This window comes from Megascapheus bottae, chromosome 9, assembly GCF_031878675.1.
Source record: "Megascapheus bottae isolate mThoBot1 chromosome 9, mThoBot2.hap1, whole genome shotgun sequence".
In the NCBI taxonomy this organism is placed as follows: Eukaryota; Metazoa; Chordata; class Mammalia; order Rodentia; family Geomyidae; genus Megascapheus; species Megascapheus bottae.
The window spans coordinates 26,818,026-26,839,207 of NC_143517.1; the positions used below are offsets into that span (position 1 = coordinate 26,818,026).

The following is a 21,182-nucleotide window of genomic DNA, read 5'->3' on the forward strand; positions in this document are numbered from 1 at the left end:
CAGGAGGCCGATGTCACTAGAGCTGGGTAACAACTCACAGTTTAGTTTTATAGGGGCAAGGCTAGCCTAAGGCTATTAAATTTCTGCCGTAGGTCTCCATGGGAATAATTTCTGGAGAGGAATGACCTCTTTTCTTTTTTTCATGGTAATTGCCCCTGTAGTGTCAACCTGTGAGCTGGTGGAGCTGCTGAAGGAATTGAAGCTGGTAGCCATGGTGAGATGGCAGGGGGGTGAAATTTACTTCCCCCAGTAGCTGACACTGGAGGCTACAGATGACATCTGCCCACAGACAGCTTCTCTTTGGTCTGCACAGTGTTAGACAAGAATTTGCAATGATTGTCAACCCTTAAATGTCAGGTGATATGCTATTTCTAAGTGAGAAGATCTGGCAGCCAGCAGCCTGATGTCTGCGTATTCTGATTGTCTCTTGCTGCATGTGGGTCTTCCTGGTGAGGGGGTTGTGTCATCTAATTCTCACCACCTCCACCAGAATTATGTGTCCATTTTGCTTGATCTGCATTGACTGACCACAGAACTTGCCCATTTGTTCTAAGGCAGCTACCTCTGTAACCTCTGTTACATTAGGAAGCTCTGTTAGCATTAGGAAGCTCCTATTTGAAGTAAGTCTCTCATAGTTTCAAACCATGCAGCAACACACACTTCTTGAGAACTCTGATAAAAGGGATTTTCCGAAGATTTCTAGACTGCCTCACCTCAAACAGTGAGCACCAAGGCTGTACACCTCCCCATGCCAGGCATTCCTAGTGATCCAGGCAACAGATTCCAAAGCTTGCTAAGAACCAAGGACGGAGTGACCTTCTGACCACTTCCTAGGAGTTGCACAATGAATGGAGGGCCAGCCATTCAAGCTCAGCTTTTCTTTTAGTAATATCACATACTTGGCTAATTGGCTAATGTTTGGATCACTAAAATCTTAGGAAGAAAAAATGCTTTCTTGTTACAACAGTGAGTGGATTTGGGGAAAAAAACCCCTAACATTATGAAATGGTTTTGGCAAAGGTTATAATTGTTTGTGCAGTTAATAAACTCTTGGTGGCTCTCTTCCTCATGTCCCATTCACGGGAACATGGTCACTTTCTGTTCACACCCTTGTATGACTCTGGGTTCTTTGCAGTGAAAAATTGGACAATTGTTCCAATCAAATATTATTCAAACTATTTAGTTATATTCTAATTATTTAGTGCTGAGGACAAAATTATTTTAAACTAGAGATCTTTTTAAAAATTCTTTGGATATATATATATAATATGATCTTAGAAATTTCTTTTTCTTTCTCTTTCCCTTTCTCTCTCTCTCATATAATATGATTTTAGAAATTTCTCTCTCTCTCTCTCTCTCTGTCTCTCTCTCTCTCTGTCTCTCTCTCTCTCTCTCTCTGTCTCTCTGTCTCTCTCTCTCTCTCTCTCTCTCTCTCTCTCTCTCTCTCTCTCTCTGTCTCTCTCTCTTGCCAGTCGTGGAGCTTGAACTCAGGGCCTGGGCACTCTCCTTGAGCTTTCTCAAGGCTATACTCTACCACTTGAGCCACAGCCCCACTTCTGGCTTTTTCTGTGTATATGGTACCAAGAAATACAACCCAGGGCTTTGTGCAGGCTAGGCAAGCACTCTACCACTAGGCCACACTCCAGGCCCAATTTTTGAAATTTTTACCAAACAGAATGGGCTAAATCTTGTGTGTGGTTCCAGTAGGTTGAGTGGAAAACTTGTGACATAGCATTCATGTTTTTTACTAAAGAATTTACAAGAACAATTTGCCTCATGCCTTGTAAGCGTATCTGTTAATTTGTTTAAGGTTTAACATGTACATGATCATTCTTCAAGTGACTTTTCCCATAATGTTTGGAAAACATACTATCAACGATAAAGGAGTAGCTGCTATTCATTCCATGGATTCTCTCATAAATAGCCATTCCATCTGATCTACATTTCTACCCTTGCTACAGAGGGTTAAGTGAAAAGAAATGCATCAAAACATTTCCTTAAAAGAGGCATAGCCCTTTGTTTGGAGAGCAGGAACTGTGCATAATATTAACACTTCCTGTCTGCTAAAATACTGTATTTTAAAAAATAAGCTACAATGTATAAAACCAAGGTCATTTCTCACAAAGTGTACGGTGTTCTTTGTGATTACAAAATGCTGCATCTTGTAAAATATTTCCAGTTCTGTAACTTGAGAAGTTGAGTACTAACGCTTATTATAAAAGTGTCATGGTCTTTCTGAATTGTAGGAGCCTAAGCAGTATATTTCATGTTTCATTTGGAAAATTAAGTTATAATTATTATTATATTGAAGATTACAGTTTTGCCATAACACATTTCCACTGTGATTCTCAGACCCACACAACGAAAGTTATAAAATAGGAGATTGTCTTCGAAAAAAAGGAACTATTTACAGAACGGGACTAGAGGTAAAATTCCCATTTTCATTCCTGGTCCTATGACAGATATATCTTTCATAGCATGCCTACCACTGGAAATGGTATTTTTTTTCAAAGTCAGTCATAATAAGCAAACCAGTTGGTCTTCAATACATTTTGTACTTTCTCTATGATGTGCATCACTCAGTGATATGACAGATACCTAAAAGTGCTACTCTCATTTGATTTAATGATCATGGGTTTGGCTAGTTACAATGAAGATGGAAAGCAACAGTTCTTGTGTGGAGGAATCATCATGGAAAAGAGGAATGGGGAGCAACTGTGTGCCGCTGGTAGGATTCCTTTCTTAGAGAAATGAAATTTCCAGTTGACCCCTGTTCCCAGCCATTCTCCAAAAAAGATCCACATTCTCATTCATATTCATGAATTCTGCTGTTTCCACTCATTTGTATTCACATATCTTCCCTGCATTCACACAGGTCAATGCTGCAGCTTGATGCGGTTGATAGAAATCCTACAGGGTTGTGAGAGAAAGCAGCACCTTGTCCATAAAAAGTCCATGGCAGTATGCTTCTTAACATGCTATTAAGGAAAATGCACATCTTTAATGGCTCTCTTTTGCCTATGAAATTCTGCTGATAGCTAACAGTCACCCAAACCGAGTGATTATAAAAAGAAATGACAAGGCTTCATATTCACAACTACATTCAGAAGAAGCCTTACTGAGTCTATGAATACCCAGCAGGCACTGCGCCTGTGGTTCAAATGTCAGTCTTAGACTGTGGGTGAGCTACAAAGAGCCAGGTTTTCATGGAATATTTCCCCCACCTCTCACAAAAATCAGTGCTGTCCAGTTCAGGTGAAATTGTATCACGTTCATATGAACAAAAACATGGTGACTACAAAAGACTTGAGACAATAAAACTCTTGTCTTAGGATTCTCCGTATCTGTTTTCACATACCTTTTATGCTTCCCTGAGGAAATGAGTAGTATTTACAGTATTTTGCTAAGCTTCTCCTGGTATTCTCACTCCCATGTACAACGCTTGCCACTTTTCTCCGCACCTTCTTAAGTGATTGCCGCATTTCATGAACAGTGCAGTCTGAAATGGGGGAATGGATTTCAGCAATGCTGTCTAATTCAGACCCTGGGCTGCTTGCAAGAGTGTGGTGGAGTGTGACAGCAGAGATAGCAGGCATCAGCACAAACCATCTTGACACCAAATGAGGAATACTTCAGCCTCAGAAAATTCTGCAATATATGTGTGGCTACCTTTGAAAAGTTTTTGGAAATCCCAAGATCTGTAACAGGGTCAGTCTGTATTGAAATGTTTCATCTGTGGCATGGTTTCATGAGCAGGCGAGGAATTGTCTAATGAAGGGCACCTTGTTCAGACAGCAAGCAGCCAACGATACGTTTCAGCTGAGCAAGCACATTCTTGGTCAGAAACCACTCCTTTCCAGGCTTTTGCCAACCCAGGGAGGAAGCATCCCAGCAAATGAGGTGGAGAGAAGGGCCTGGTGCTAGATGCTGCCTGCCAGAGCTAGGTGGAGCTGGACATTGAAGCCCCGAGGCCCTCTCCCCTGGCTTCTGGCATATGCTCTCGATGGAAGAGACAGCGGCTTCTGGCATATGCTCTCTATGGAAGAGACAGCGAGGGAGACAGAATGCTCCTGAATGTCACCTGACTGCCCAAGAAGATGAGTAGGAGTCAGGACTCCGCAGGCCTCTTGGATCTCTTCCCTGTTCTACTCCGTACCTGTGTATTTTCTTCAAGTTTTCTTCCTGCCTTCCACAGACGCTGGGCAGAACTCAGTTTGGAGATATTGCCTGATGCACACTCTGCTTTGGAGCTTGGTGTCGGGAAAGGGGCAGGAGGGAGGATGAGAAACCCTTTTAAAAGGAAGGAGCAATCAGGGAGAGGAAAAAAAATCACACATTTTCATTGGACCAAAATTCATTGTATTGCCATTTCATTTCCACAGGCCTGTGACTTCCCTGGGGATGCCCAGGGCTCCAGTTTAGCAGCCATCTTATCTATAACTACTCTTTTCCCTCCCCCTCCTCCCTGCCGAGTGCAGACATTAAAAAGAACAGGGTTCCATAAAGATGGCGTCAATTGAAAGTCTGGCTTAATTTGGCACTTCACTTGGTTAAAAAAAAAAGACAAAAAATTGGACTTGTACAATCAGAAGGTATATATTGCAGTTCAGAGCTTTTCTTCAGGTCGGCCAACTATAGCTGGTAGTCTCCTAGTCATTATATGCCTTCATACAGGGAATGGGCATGTGCACAGGCAGAGAAATACTGAGGATTTATCTGTACCCGTGAGCCAGAAGAGAACACACACAGACTTGCCGGCTGGCAGGATGCAGCCCCCATTCAGGCAGAAGATTCAGCAGAGTGTGCAGACAGCTTTCTTTTTCTCTTCACCTGTTCCCTGTCAGAAAATGAAGAAAGGACCTGACTTGGCTGGGCCTCAGCTTAGAATTCCACTTGGATTATGCTTGTGAGGGTGACAGCCTAAAGACCCTGCTCCACAGCAAACATCTCTCCTTCATCGTATTCCAAAATTCTGGGAGAGGAAATAGACTTAACCCATGTCATGCTCATCATTGTTAGATTTGTGCCTTAACCCAAGGGTCAAAACCCTGCCAAAGAGCGAAACCCCTATACCAGGATTATGCCATGCACTTAAGTACATGGAGAACTTTTCAAACAATTTGCCCAGGATTGACTTCCTCATGCTCACTGGACCAAGGATATTCTGGACCAGGTCAGAGTGGAATGTTATCATCTAATAGCAGTGCTACAGGCAGTGACAGGACACCAGGAGGAGAAAGAACATGTTAGGGTGGAAGAAACCAATGGATTGTTTCCTGGCTGACCTTGTAAATACTCACACCTACAGCACAGCGGGTGTATCTAATGCTGATCAGGAATCATATACAATTAGATAAAGCCCTTTCTTTTTTTTTCCTTTTTCTCTTGAAATAAGTGTTCTTTTAAAAAAATAATTAAGGGAAAAAATCAGATCTCTTTCTAGGAATATCTTCTAAAAAGTCATATATGAGTTCAAAAAATAAAATTGCCAAAATATATGAATGCACAAATGATGGATGTTGCACTGTAGCATTTCCTTATATCTCCCTTACATTAACAAAGGACATCTATTATTACGAGGTGGTCTTCTTTTACTCTTTAAAAAAAAACCCTATGTACAATCTCTACATATATATTAAGCTTTTCTCTGCGCAATTTCACTTAAACTTCCTATGTCCCCCTCCCTGCACAGTGCCACCTTTAGGTTACTTACACTTCGTTGCACAGGTAGAAAGGAGCAATAGGTCTTCAGCAGGGCGATTAAGAGTAGGGAAGATGGAGAATGAGTTTAAAGTTTAGTTATGGGCTTGGTAGCTTCTCCCTACTTTTCATACCACCACCACCCCAAACATACAAACAAAGCATGGACAACAGGTTAGTGATCCCAATAATTGGCCCAGTACAAGCCCTGACCCTACTCAAAGAGAGATTCCTAGACCAACATGTGTTTTCCTCTTGGTGTTCTATATGTTCCCTCTGAGGGAATGCCTAACAAATAACTCCAATATTCATTATAAGAAAAATAAAGGTTTAGGTCTTCTACTTATCCATGTAATGTTCATGTTGCTTATGAACCCATCGCCCATAAGCTAAAGCATAAAACCTATAAAAGTGCACTCAGAATGGAAGTTGGTTTGTTGACCTAATGGAACTTTCTGAGCAGATGGGGACATGTCAGCTGTGCTCTGTTGCTTAAAGCAAACCTGTCAGGACAGTCTAGAGTTCTCTATCTTTTCTGGCATCAGTCAGTGGTGGCATCTGGCGGGGGGGGGGGGGGGCGGGGGGCAGATGACCCATGGACCTGGCTACCATCTTGATAGACAAGCAGTGCAAATAGATTCGAGCTGCACTTGGTTTGATCCCTGAAAGAAGCAGCAAGGCTTACCAGATGGCTAACAGAACCACTTCTTGATTGAGTAGTGGCAGGTAGAGAACTGGTTGTGCCAACTCTTGGGTAAAAGCTTCTAATAGATCCCAGGAAGACTTCTAGATGTTTCCCAGTCTTGACAACTGGCTGTCCAGAACTCAGCTTGGAGTGAAGTCTGCTGGTTATTTCCACTGCCAATGGTTTTTCCAACTTATGCCATTCCGGGCTCTCCAAGCTAACAGCTCTAGCTAGCATGGTTCCATTGGGGGCCATGCTTAAAAAAACAAAACAAACAAAACAGACTCAGAAAAGATACCCAGAGTGCTGCTCTTTCTCACAGCGCATTGTGATGTGAACTGCTCCAAGAAGTCAAATGGAAAACAGAGAAAAGACTATTCACAAAGTACATAATGTTCTTTGTACAAATGCTACCAACATGTAGCTTATGTGAGTGTTTTAAGAGTAAAAAAGAGAACCTTGGAAATACCATAATTCAGAAAGCTTAGCAAAATATGCCTCCTTCTAGGAAAAATGGACTTGGTTGGTTCAACTGCTACAGAAGTCCACAGTTTTAAGACTGAGATGCACAGCAAACATAGTTGATTTTTCTTTTGCAAGGAAAAGGAAATCTTTCTAGCTGCTCTTGGCTAGATCCTCAGCAAGAGCAGAGAAGGTGGTAGTTTTTTCTTTTCTTTTTCTTCTTCTTTTTTTTTTTTTTTTTTGCTGTTAATTCCACCACGGTTCCTGGAAGGGATTTCCCTGGGCCTCCTTCGTTTCGAAGGAGAAACCCTTTCCAACACCTGCAGTGGAAGGTGAGAGAAGGAGCAGCTCAGGCACAGTGCCCATGCCTGGATCAGTCGATGAACCTCTGGCAGGCCTTCTTCCAGCGGCAGGCTGTGCACCACATATCCCGATTCTCCATCCCGTACACCTTCCGGCACTTTTTGCCCTCTCCCCTGGGCTTCCTGTAAGACAGGAAGAGGAAGTCAGAGGACGTTGCATGGAGAGCTTCAAGGAGTGAGAGAAAAATGTCAGACTTTAGTGCAAGCTAGATATTTTCCTGGCCATCACATAACTGTTAGAAGCTCAAGGGAATACTCAAAGGGATGTAGTTGTTCATCTGTGGACATGTTCATTGACTACATTCATACAATTAGATTAAATGAGCAAATATAAGAAATACCAGTAGAGAGCAACATTGCTCTATCAAATTTTCAAGTATGTATTTTCCCAGTGTTTCCTGGTTTCTCTTGTTTCTGAAATTCTGGCTGGGGACTTCATGAGTAAATCCTCCTTGATCCGGATTGAAACCCTACCTTATAGCTAATGTAACACAGTTCTCAGTAGCCCGAGTATCACCATTATCTGCTTTGTAGGAAAGCTTACTGTAAACTACTACATCCTCAAAATAGATTTTCATTAACAGACAAGAATGAGAAAAGCCCTGGGGACAAAAAGGAAGGGTACATTTTAGGCTATGGAGAAAGTTACAGAAAATCGAATCTCTGGCTCCTCTGAGCTAGGAAATTCTCTAGCAGCGAGTTTCATGCAGTCATACCTCAGGCTGACTATTCCTCTGGGCGGGGAGGACAAGATCGTGTGAGCGTGCTGCCTCTGCTCTCCTGTGCCCACTGGATGATGATGTGTTGGTGACACCTGGGGAATACACGGGAAACCATGTTGATAGAACAGATCTGTATCTTAAATGTTCATCTAACCATTGCCACATGGGCAGTGGTCCTTGACCACTAGGCATTGCAGATAAAATACCTTTATCTCAGAGACCACAGGCTAAAATTGTGTGTGTGGAAGCTCAGGACAGAAATTAAACTCAGCCCCAAACAAATGGTCAAAATAAAATGGTGACAATTTTCAAAGGAGAATCTTCATGAATCCTGTCTGTCAAGCAGAACAAGCTTTATAATGCTTTGTTTAGAAGATGAGGAATACCTAACAAGAGCTACAAGATTTATCCAAGATCACCACGGCTAGCAAGGCAGTGAGCACAGCACATCAAAGACAGAGCGCCTCTGTGGAGATCCTTCACAGCTGTAGTTCTCATATAATGCATTGCTAGAGCAGACCCTGGCGGCCAAATAGGAATAGGGCAAGAAGCCAAGAGCCTGAAGAAACGACCTCGTCTTCCACAAGAGACTCACTGAGCACACACTATGTGCCAGGCATGCTGACAATAGCTTTGATTTTCACAACTATTCTACACAGCAAGTGCTACCTTCAGCCTCATTTTCTAGATAAGGAAACCAAGCTACAGGGAGGGTAAATGACCTGTCCAAGCTCACAGCACTTGTGATGGCCAAGTGTGGGCTCTGCTTGATACCAGCGTGTGTAACGCTGCCATCCTTCTGCTCACCCTCAACTGCCCCCAGTTCCTCTTGGATCATTCACACGGTTTCTCTGTATTACCTGTTCTTATTACATCACTCCCCAAAGTCTCGTCCTCCATTTTTCTAATAAAAGAATAGTGATGTTTCAAGTAATTAAACAGTACTTGACCACAGCCGTCCAGGGAGCATTCCTGGGGCACATTTAGAGAACTGGTTTTCTCTAGCTCAGATATTTTCTGTTTCTTTCAAAGTAAAGGGGTTGCACACCAGTGTTATTTTTATGAATTTAAAAAACATACGTGCAAATAAAAAGGATATTAATGATTGTTACTGTAAATATGAGTCGTTCCATACATGAGTCGTATCATCTTGTTTTTAAGGTAAAGCTAGGTGAAGGTTATACTTAGAATTTATTTATTTATTTATTTATTTATTTATTTATTTATTTATTTATTTATTTATTTATTTTCTTTTTGCCAGTCCTGGGGCTGGAACTCAGGGATTGAGCACTGTCCTTGTCTGAGACACAACACCACTTCCAGCTTTTTTCTATGTATGTGGTGCCGATGAATTGAACCCAGGTCTTCGTGCATACTAGGCAAGCACTCTACCACTAGGCCAAACTCCCGACCCCAGAATTTATTTTTAAATGAAGGGTTTGGAGTCTGCGTGCACTTTTGTGTCTAGTCACATGGGTCCTTCAAGAGCAGAACGCTCCTCATCCCGCAGTGCACCTGGCTTGTACAGAATGCAAGATATCAAAACAAAGTGCCTTAGCTATCGAGGGCCGCAGATAATCCTCTGTTAGTCCTCACAGCAACCCTGCAAAAAAGTAATATTACTTTTATCTCTGAAATAAAGAAATGTAGAATTTGAGTAGAGAAATGAGTTACATGGCATCTTAGAAGTAAATGTGGTAATGGTAGAGATTTATTATTACTACTAAAATTTGCTATGTAAGTGAACCACAAGCTAAATACCTCATATGTTATCTAAAGTCATATTCTCTCTCTCTTTCTCCTCCTCCCTCTCTTTCTGTGTGTGGGGTTATATATACTGAGCACATGCTCTACTATTAAGCTACATCCTCAGCCCCTTCTTATTTATTTGTCAGGCGTGGGGCTTAAACTCAGGGCCTGGGTACCGTCCCTGAGTTCTGCTGCTCAAGGCTAGTGCTCTACCACTCTGATGAGGACTACTTCAGGTTTTCTAGTGGGTGAAGATAAGAGTCTCATGGACTTTCTTGCCTGAGCTGGCTTCGAATTGTGATCATCAGTTCTCAGTCTGCTGAGTAGCTAGGGTTATAGGCATGAGCCACTAGTGCTTGTTTTTCTCTTCTAATTTGAAAAAAAATTGCCATAATTTCTGCCTTACAGAAGTATATTGTCAAGGCTACCCAGTTAAACAGGAGAATTAGGGTTGGAATTGGTTTGTCCAACACTAGCTGGCAATTATCCAGAACTCTCTTCTGGATAATGTCAAATCCCTGCTCTTTTCACTCTTCCATGCTGCCACATCACTGATAGAAGGCACAGGCAAAGAAGTGAAAATAGACTAATGGGATTCTATCAAGTTAAGAAGCTTCTATACAGCAAAAGCAGCAAATAACCAAATCCAGTGACAGCATAGCTGGGTATGGCAGTGCACACCTATAATCTCACAACTTGGGAAGCAGAAACAGGAGGCGCATAGTTTGTTTCCTTTTAGGACTTATCATGGCACTCTATGTCAAAGGAAAAAAAATAACATCCAGAATACACAAAGAACTAAAAAAATATGACCAATTACCCCTAAACAATCAAGTTTAAAAAGGGCTAAAGAATGAAACATGACATTTAAAAAGCTGTGCAAATGGTAAGAAAGTACATAAAAAATGGAGCAATCTCAAAAGTCATAAGGGAAGTGCAAATTAAAACCACTACGAGGAAGTGGGGCTGTGGCTCAAGGAGTAGGTCAGTGATTTGAAGAGCTCAGGGACAGCACCCAGGCCGAGTTCAAGTCCCACAACCGACAAAAAAAACCCACTGTGAGCTATCATCTCATTCTAGTTAACTATAATCAAAAAAAAGACAAAAATTAACAAATGCCAGCAAGGATATGGAGGAAGCACTATTTCAAGTAGTCTCCATTTTAATCTTTCTTTCATTTCTTATTCTTTTCTAAGTTCTATCAAGTGGTATATTTGATGGGGAATATACTTAGTACTAACTAATCTCATTTCCAGATAAATAAAATTATTAATGTAGGTGTCCATAATGTTGCATCCTGATTAGAGTTTATAGAACCGAAACTATGGTAAAATTGTGGTGAGTTTCCTCTGATGTATTTGTGTGGTATGAATTGATGTTAAGTGAAAGAATTTCCTGGGGCCAGGAGCATGGCCTAGTGGTAGAGTACTGGCCTAACAGGCACAAAGCCCTGTGTTCTGATTCCTCAGTACCACATACACAGGAAAAAGCTGGAAGTGATTCTATGACTCAAGTAGTAGAGTGCTAGTCTTGAGAAAGCCGAATGACAGTGCCCAGGCCCTGAGTTCTAGTCCCAGGACTGGCAAAAATAAATTCCTGCCTCTGATCCCTATTCTACAGTAATGGTATCAGAAATAGTAAATATTTTATAATGGTAGCCTCATGGCAGGCACTGTGCCAAATAACACAACTTTACAAGGAAGGATTGGAATGGAGGGTATGTGATTGGCTACAGGTCAGAGTTCATAGTTGGCAGGAACAGGATTTGCAACTGAGCCTGATAGGATAGCAATATTTTAAAGGTTGTGCCCTATTGTGAATGTGTTGGAGAAATTTCTCTTCTTTATGACCTTTTATCCCTCAATTGGAATAGAAAAGATCTTGAGCCGGGCACAGTGGCTCATGCCTGTAATCCTAGCTTCTCAGGAGACTGAGATGTGAGGATCAAGGTTCAAAGCCAGCAGGGGCACCAAAGAACTGGAGACTCTTATCTCCAATTAGCCCCAAGAAAATGGGAGGTGGGGTTGTGGCTCCAGGTTAGGGTGGAGCTGAAGAGCTCAGGGACAACACCCACCCCCAGGGATAGGATGGTAGCCTTGACCTGAGGAGCTCAGGGACAGGGCCCAGGCCCAGAGTTCAAGCTCCATGACCCACAAAAAAAAAAAAAAAAAAAAAAAAAGGAAAGGAAAAGAGAGAAGACATCGACTGGTTTTGTCTTCTTACAAAGTGCAGCATGGATATATTACATCCAGTATTGACCATCAAGGGGAATGTGGCTTCGTGGTAGACCTATCATGCATGAAACACTAGGTACCACATAGAAAAAGTAGGAAATGGCTCTGTGGCTCAAGTGGTAGAGCAGTAGCCTTGAGCACAGCAAGACTCAAGGACAATGTCCAGGCCCTGAGTTCAAGTCCTAAGACTGGCAAAAAAAAATCAAAACCTCAACTTTAAAATTCTTACGTGGTTATAAAGTAGCATAATTGATGGAGAGAAGCTCTGAGCAGGTCCTGCATTACTGATTTTGTGAAAATATGCCTTCACAAGAGTAAATAGCGTCCACAAAGCAAAGTAAAAGTTAATGAGCTTAATTTAAGAGATAAAATTATAATGTGAGATTGTTGAAAAGTGGCATGTCTCTAATGGAAGTTGGGTGACATTATGGCAAAACTGAAGCAAACCTCTGGTGCACAGTACTGAACTCTGCATCCTGAGAATTTGCAGGCTTTCTTCAGTGATGATCTTGGGACAATATTCCTGCAAATAGCAAGGTTTACTCTACTATTTTGAAACTTTCAAGGAATTGAAAACAAAAGAAAAAAATAGCCCAAACCAATTAGTGAATTGGATAATTGAGTTAACAATCTAACAACTACACACTACCACCCCCTCCAAATTCATATGTTAAAACTCTAGCACCCTTCCTCTCCTGTGGTATACTTGGAAATAAGACCTTTAAGGAATTAAGATTAAATAAGGTCAAAGTGTGAGACCCTGATCCAATAGGATTAGTGTCTTTACAAGAAGGGACATCAGAGGGTAATACACACTTGTGTGTCACTTCCTTTCTCTCTGTCTTGCCTTCCATCCTTCCTTGCTATTGGCTGCACACAGAGGAAAGCCTGGGTGAAAAGACAGCCAGAAAATGACCACCTACAAACCAGGAAGAGAGCTGTCACCAGGAATTAAACTGGCTGACACCTTGATTTTGGATTTCCAGCCTTTAGAATGGTGAGAAAATAAGTACCTGTTGTTTAACTCACCCAATCTATGTTTGTTATGGTAACTTGAGCTGATTAATGAAGGAGACCAGAGCTCTTAGTTTTCTGTCATAAAACTGACAGAGAAAGGAATGCAGATAATTGGAAGTAAAAACAAGTCACTAGAGAAAAAGTTAAAAGAAAGCCTTTTCCTTCCTCCCTTCTCATAGCCTTAGGCTAGAAAAGATGGAACTTCAGTAGTGTTTGTAAATATATAGACCAGCCTTCTGAGTTACACATCTCTGGGAAGGGCCTTACTGGAGAACTCATTAAAACCCAGTGTTGAGGAAACCAGGCACAAGCAAATGAATAAGTAAAATTTCACAAACCTTAAAATTGTTCAGAAGGGGATTTCCCCTATTTTCTAGATAGTGTTCAAAACATTTCTCAATATCAGATCTCAAAGACAGAGTAACAAGAACTCTGACTGAGGTGACCATCTCCAGGCCCATTTGTTTTGGAGAGAGAGAGAGAGAGAGAGAGAGAGAGAGAGAGAGAGAGAGAGAGAGAGAGAGAGAGAGAGAGAGAGAGAGAGGGAGGGAGGGAGGGAGGGAGGGAGGGAGGGAGGGAGGGAGGGAGGGAGGGAGGGAGGGAGGGGGAGGGAGGGAGGGAGGGAGGGAGGGGGAGGGAGGGAGGGAGGGAGGGAGGGAGGGAGGGAGGGAGGGAGAGAGAGAGGGAGAGAGAGAGAGAGACAGAGACAGAGACAGAGATAGAGACACAGAAAGATACACAGAGAGAGAGACAGACAGACAGACACAGAAAGAGATAAAGACAGAGACAGAGAGGGAGAGGGAGAAAGATGGAATAGAAACTATAGTTTGGACATAAGTGAAATCATCACTAATAGTAATTCATTATAATTTAAAACTTAGATAACTGCCGTCTGAACTGATTCTGTCTCCCTGTGACGGCACCCCTGAGCCCCTGGATCTAGGGACAGGTACTAGCACCGGTCCATAAATGTGTGGGAACCTTCAGGAATGCTGGCCACCAGGAAAGCTGGTCCACCAGTAGGAGCAGGACAGCAAGCCCATTTCTCTATTTGTGTCCATTTTATAGAAACATTCTTAAATGTTCTTGTCTTTCTGGAATAAAACAAGTCTTTGAAAAATATCCTCTCCTGCCCCTTCTTAAAAAAGGACTAGCAACTCACATCCTTCCTACCATTCATTAAAAAAAAAAAAAAAAGACTAGCAAGCTCAACTGCAAAAAAGTCTTTGCTGCTATAGATAACACAATTAGACAGACTCAGAATGCTCTGATGAAAAAAAACCCAAAAACCAAAAACAACAGAAGACAACACAGCAGCTCAGTGGGCTACCCAGTCAGCTCTGCCACAGTCAAAGTTCTCTGCTACAGCCTCGCTGTTAAACCACACAAGAAGACCTGAGACATATCCAGTGTTTTACATTCTTGTTGTTGGAAAACAATATAAGGTATTGAACTCACCCAGTCTATGTTATTTTGTTATGGTAATGAGCTGGAGAGTGACATCACTTAGGAACTGAGGAGTCAGGCACCTAGTAAAAACCCAACAAGAGTGACTTCTCTGTACTTCAGAAGCAAAGGGGGAAGGCTTTGCTATTCTTGGCTTGACATCAGATGGACAAGTTGGCATATGCTTGTCAACGTTCTTCCCACTCAAAGGCAGGGAGGAAAGCATTCAATAATTCTGCTATTGGAGCTGCCATTCTAGGCTAACATAGAAGTGCTGTCTCAGATGTGCTGTGGAAAGCCACTCTGGGCCTTTTGATGTTTACCAAGGAAAAAATCCCCAGAAGAACACTCATTAACCTCTGACACTGATATTGTTGGATCAATGTTCCTGCCAGGAGCTAGCTAATACCTGTATGTCTAAGCTGTTTTTCTCTGCTACTATCTACTGACAAGGGTATTCTTTCAGTTTGACCAGCAACTACAACTAGTTAATGAAACAGGCAACTGTCAAAATGATTCTAGAGCCATGGTATTATTTGAAACTTAAATGCTAGGAGTGTTTTTTTTGGAAGCCATCACTACCCAACTTGCTGCCAGCAGGATGCCTTTTATTGTTGGCTATTCCTCTAAGGAATTGAATACATATTCATTGTCAGCACAGCATAATTCATTCAGCCACTTTCATTTTTTATTGGTGCCCCAGGAGGCTTTTGGACTTGCTGGGAACTCTGGGAATTGCCAATAGTTGACAATAAGGAACTCTTGTAGGGTCTTTGCAGGAAGGGGTAGAGAAGAGAAAAGAAGGGTCATGTCCATTATTCTAAGCCACTTTCTGACCCTTATCAGGAATTATATACCATCGAAGGTACTGATACTGTGGGTATTCTCTAATAAGCTACAGAAGATCCAAGACACTTTAAAATACATGGCTAGAAATCAAGTTAATTCCTGGTGATTCATTAGACAGAAGTAATTTAAGATGTCAAATTAATTCTTAAGTACTATTTAAGTCTGGCTGGATGCTTCCATAGTCATTACTTTTCAAATTACCCATCAGTATGGATTCTGTAGGCCTTGAAAGAAAAAACAATTCAATTCTTTTGTTCTTGGAGCTACAAATGACAATACCCACAATATAATTTGAAAGTAACAAATTTTAGATGGTAAACACTTTTTTACGTACAAGGTATGAGTTCAGCTCTTAATTCTGTAGTGTTTTGGGAACATAAATATACCATCAATGTAAATAATTTCTAACATGCTTCTTATCAACATTCTCATGTTTCCTAAAGTGCCATTACGAGCATCTTATTCAGAGACGTTGAGCCTGTCTGAACTATGAGATACCTTGCTGATGAGTTTATATTACCTAATAAAATATCATACTTTTGGCCTGGCCCTGGTAACACTTGCTTAGAATCCCAGTTACTCTGGAGGCTGGAAAACTAGTTCAGGGCTGGCCGAAGCAAAAGAGAAAGGTGTGGCTCAATTGGCAGACTGCCTGTCTACCAAGTGTGATTTTTTGTATGTGTGGTTTTTTTGCATTTGTTACATTTCTGTAATTTATTCTCTATGTTTACATTTGACTTTGCCATATTTCTGGCTTCTTTGTCTACTTACTGGAATGCCCGTGAAAGTGACCGGAGGAGACTGCCAAGAAATGCTGAAGCTGCTGCCATTAGGGGTGAACTTGGCCGATCCTGGAATGGTTACAGGCGGTGTGGCCTGTTAAATAGAAAACAGAGTTATTATGAAAGAACCTCCCCCACCCTCTGGGTTTAAGTTATTAATATCAAAGTAATTAATGGGAACCGTGTCAGGTATATTAATAACTTAGATCATCTCCTTGGCAGACTCAAAAGTCGCAAGCAGGTACAGACTCCCCCCCCCCCCCCCCGCAATATATATTTGACCATCCTGGGGTTTGAACTCAGTGCCTTGGGAACTGTCCCTGAGCCTCTTTGTACTCAAGGCTCGTGTTCTACCACCTGTACCACAGCACCACTTCCAGCTTTTTCTCTGAGTAGTTTATTGGTGATAAGAGTCTCATGGACTTTCCTGCCCAGGCTAGCTTTAAACAGTGACCCTCATATCTCAGCCTCCTGAGTAGCTAGGATTACAGATGTGAGCCACTGGCACCCAGCTAGGTACAGATTTTTTTTTTTTTTGCCAGTCCTGGGCTTTAGCTCAGGGCCTGAGCACTGTCCTTGGACTTTCTCAAGGCTAGAGTTCTACCACTTGAGTCTCAGCACCATTTCCAGCTTTTTTTTTTCTATGGATGTGGTACCGAGGAATCGAACCCGGGTCTTCGTGCATGGTAGGTAAGCACTCTACCACTAAGCCAAACTCCCGGCCTCTAGGTATAGATTTTTTTAATACACCTCTAAGCAAAACCTTTCATGTTTTTTGATGGTCAAATTCCAAAATTTTATTACATATACGCATTCCTATTTTTGGCAGGAAGATGGCTACTGCTTTTGGCTCAGATCAGAGTAAATGTGCAATCACCTGGTAGGCATGGTCGGTGTGCACGAGGTAGAGGGTGGTGGGAGCTGAGCGGCTCAATGGTGTCATCAGTTTAGCGTCGGATTTGGCACAAGTAGTTTCTGTCCGGCTTGAGTCAGGGATAGGGAAAGTAGGAGGTGAAGCCAGGGACTGGGAGGGAGAAACTGGGGCCAGGCTGCTCAGTCCATCTGCCATGGAGTCTGTGTTGAGCTTGATCTCAGTGTAGTAGAAATCTTCTTCTCCATCACTATAGTCAGAGTCTCCAACACGCCTAATGCAGGAGAGCAAAACAGATGGGCTCAGCCAGTCAGCTCTCTTGCCTTGAAATCCTGCAGATGCAGTGCCCTCTGTCTGGAATGCCCCCTCTCTCTTGTCTGCCTAGAGCTATCTTTCTCATCCTTCAATACTCACCTATCCACGTCCAGGGAATCTTCCCAACCTCTCCTATTGTTTGAATGGTTTTGTTTTTTTCCCTCAAAGCTCATGAAGTTAATCCTTCAAATTTAACATGTTCTTGGTGTTTGGAAATGGGGTCTTTGAGAGGTACTTAGGATTATATGAGGCCACAAGAATGGAACCCCCAAGACATCATTAGTGGCTTTATAAAGAGGAATAAGACAGAATTAAGCTAGTATACTCTGCTCTGGCCTCAACATGTCACTTTCTCTGCCATGTCATGATGTAGCAGGAAGATCCTCACTAGAAACTGAGCAAAGATGCCAGTGCCAAGGACTTGGACTTCCCAGCCTTCAGGAATGTGGGTCGTATAAACTATTCGTTATTAATTACCTAGACTCAGGTATTTTATTTCAGCAACAGAAAATGAGTCTATGGCAACGTCTCACATCTCCCAATCTACCCATTTAACCATCTGACTACAATTTACTGAGAATCTATTATATTTCAAGTGTCCTTTCTCTTGCTGTTATAGCGAACAAAGCATAGTCTCTGTCCTAATGAAACTTAAGTCTAATGGAGGGGGCAGATGAAAAATAGACAATGAAATATACATTTAATATATCAGGCATTGGTAAGCCCAAGATGGAAAAATTAAACAGCGTAAGAATGTCCTTAAGCAAAATAAGTGATTGGGTAGGAACACTGCTTTTTATAGAGAGTCCTAGGAGGAAATCTTTCTCAGACTGGAAGTCCAGGGCACCCCTTACTTTAAGGATACATCTAATAGCAGCCATAGACTGCTGACTTGGAACAAACTTGTTTCCTTTGTAATGATCCCTAAAATAAACTGTCCTCCCTGCCCCTTTGGCCTTTCTGATTAGTCAAAAGACTGGCTTCTTTCCCCTTCCAGCTCCTCTGAGCTCTGGGACTGAGGTGCCTGGGGAAGTGTCTTTGGCTCGTATCAGGTCTAGCTGGGTTTGGCTTTCTGACCAGCATACCATTGAAGACCCCAGAGAGAGGGATAAAGAATGAACCTATGTTCTATTCCTGGTCCTACTTCCTGGCTGAGTTGCTGCTGGCTGCCAAGTGCTACTAATAGACACACAGATCCAGGGGGCACTGAGGCCTCTAGGAGAGTCCCCAGGATCAACTCCTGGCATACAAGAATGGAGTGAAAGTGAAGAAAGAAACAGTATACTTTTTACATGGATGCAAGGCTATGACACCCCTCCCCATACTAACACACAGCCAACATTTATTGAAAATAGCCCACTATCTCACAGTTATGTAATCAAGTTCCTAGATTAAGGAAAGGACAGTGTACTTTTTCCCAGTCCATGACAAAGCTCAGGCCTCAGGCCTTATTTAGCCCTGACATCCTGCAAACCCAGGCCCTTTCCTGGGCAGTGGCTACCAGGGCTATGGACCATAATTTATTGAGGCAATTCTCAGTCCAAAGGGGATGCTAGGGAAACAACTACAGTGGCTGCCTTTTGAATATGACCCACCGTGAGTACACTCTAGGAACTCAGCGGAAAGTCATGTGATCCCACTTGTGGTCTATAAATATGTGTACACATAGCCTGTGCTGCTGAGTGGGGCTGAAGAGGATTCAATTTTCTGGGAAGATAGGGCTTTTAAACAAATACAAGACCTGCTAGGCCCAGCCTTGTGAAGTTCTTTCTAAACCTGTAGATTATCCTGAGCTGTTTTTGTCATGAATTTTCCTAACAGTGAGATTTGAAGGGAGCTGCTGTGGGATTTCCTTCTTTGAAGGCATAGGGGAGAGACTGGAGGCTGTTCTGTACTGTGGAATTTTACTATGACATTTGGGAAATGCAGGCAGATCCTCTGGTTGGGGAACCAGAAGCCCCAATGCTTCGACACTTGGGTACCTTGCTCTAATGTGTAACCCAAACATTAGCCTGAAGAATTAAGAACCTTATTTTCTCCATCCTCACTGATGGAGCTGACCTCATGCATGTAGCAAAATCACCTTCAAACTCATTTTCATCCTCTGCTCTTTCTGGCTTTTCATGGATAATTCAGCTCTTCAATTTATCCCTTGCTGGGTAAAGTGACTGTTGCCAAAAGAACTCTGCAACTGAGCATGTAAGGTTGGGTGGTCATGAGTTATGATTGCCTGATGCACACAGAATGTGACTTAGAGTTTCCCAAAGCCCTGTCTTAAGTCCCAGATGCCTTGACAAGGAAGACTCTCAAACACTGCTGAACTTCCATGGCTCCTCTGCTGTGAGCTCTAACTGCTGTGGTGTCCAAAGCTGCATGGGAACTTTCATTGGAAAGGCTGCGATACATAAGGAGGAAAACTGTGATTTTACCAATTTAGTGCTTATTTGAGCTAGATCCTCAGGCACCATTAGAAGAGCTACACCAGAAGTGCAGCAGTTCTTCAATACTGGAGAGTGTCCTCTGTGCCTCAGAGGCTTAAAGCCATGAACACTCTCCAGGGCAGAAACCAATGTGCGCTTCATTTTATAGACAATTTCAAGGGATTCAAGGATGCTCTGTAGTGCAGTCACAGATCCCTGATTCAGAATGCATAGTCGAGGGCTTTATATTTTTTGAGTATCTCCCCACACATGTTATCTTTGATGCGTACACATGACCCAGCAGTTACTATCAATGATTTGACAGGGAACAAGAGCTCTGACCAGGGACTTGCCTAATGGCAGTCAGTAAGGAAATGCTCTTTGCCTTGGGATGTACTAGGCTGTAACTGGAGGTGGTTATCTCTTTGGAAATATGGAAGAGCACATCTATGGAAGAGCAATGTCCAGTCTTCCAAGGCATCGCAGTGGTGGTGTGTGATCTCAGAGTAGAGAGAGCAGAGGCTGAACTGTTGGGGGCTATGTGAAACTCCTGAGGGAGGGTGGCCTTACCCGAGATGAATGGTGCGGATGTGTTTTTGGATACCTGCGGCAGTGCTCAGCACCTTGCCACAGTTCTTCCAGAGGCATTTGAACATCACTTTCATGGAGTTCTACAAAGAAACAAGACAGATACAGTAGCATGAAAACGAATCCCTCAGCATTTGCATTTCATCACCCCAACATAGTTTTTTTCTCCTTCTTTTATTAGGAAAGTAATAGCTGCCCACATTCTTGACTTCTCCCCTCTCCAGCCAACTTCTCAGCAGTCTAGCAATCCTCTGGATTGCTTATCTCTTTTTGCTTAGGGGTACAACCACTTTCACTGATTGTTTGCCCTTGATACTCTTTGACATCATTTCCTATGACTTGTCCTACCATCTCTATACATTTATTAAGCTCTTCTGAGGACTCCATTTGAGAGTACCACTTGTATCTAGCAGGGCTTGGTTGGTACAGAGGAAAAGCAGGTTATTAGAAAACATGAGTAGAGCCAGGCACTGGTGGGTCACATCTGTAATCCTATCTTGTCAGGAGTCAGAGATCTGAGCAGCATTGTATAAAACTAAGGTGGGCAGGAAATTAACTCTAGTCACCAAAGAGCCAAAGTAGAGCTTTGGCTCCAGTGGTAGAGTACTAGCTATGAGCAAAAAATGCTCAGGGACAGCACCAAGACCCTGAGTTTAAGACATAGGACAGGCACACACACACAAAAACAAAACAAAACAACACAATAATCACAATGAAACCAAAGAAAACATCAGTAACATTTAGGGAAGGGTATCCTCTTTTTTTCATGTTTATTTCTTACTCTTCATTCTACAAAGCTAGTTCTTTAAAAAAAAAAATCAACCTAAAATTGCTTGCTTATTTTGAAGCCTCTCAACTTTAATGAAATCGAATGGCTTCTCTTTATGTAGGCCAAGGGTGTAGGCCTGAGGCCCCATAAGTGGTAGCTTAATACTTTTCAAAGTCCCCTCACTTCATCCAGTTGAAACTAATCCTTTGTC

At 42.3% G+C, this 21,182-nt stretch overlaps 1 protein-coding gene across 2 annotated transcripts in view; it reads right to left on the minus strand.

Annotated features, from left to right (window-relative positions):
• Positions 1–226: 226 nt before the first annotated feature.
• The window catches only part of Znf704 (zinc finger protein 704), a 171,118-nt gene continuing 150,162 nt past the window's right edge, over positions 227–21,182 (minus strand). Inside the window, exons 5-10 of one of the 2 annotated variants that reach the window (XR_016536664.1) lie at positions 20,185–20,285; positions 16,886–17,153; positions 15,998–16,102; positions 7,926–8,023; positions 6,386–7,332; positions 227–4,837 (exon numbers count right to left, since the gene is read on the minus strand). Coding sequence is in view for 1 of the 2 variants with exons in the window: in XM_090338989.1 (XP_090195115.1) it covers positions 7,221–7,332; positions 7,926–8,023; positions 15,998–16,102; positions 16,886–17,153; positions 20,185–20,285 (684 nt within the window). In the remaining variant the exon portion in view is untranslated. Of the gene's footprint in view, positions 4,838–6,279; positions 7,333–7,925; positions 8,024–15,997; positions 16,103–16,885; positions 17,154–20,184; positions 20,286–21,182 lie in introns of those variants that run through there. The other variant, XM_090338989.1, reaches the window with a different exon arrangement.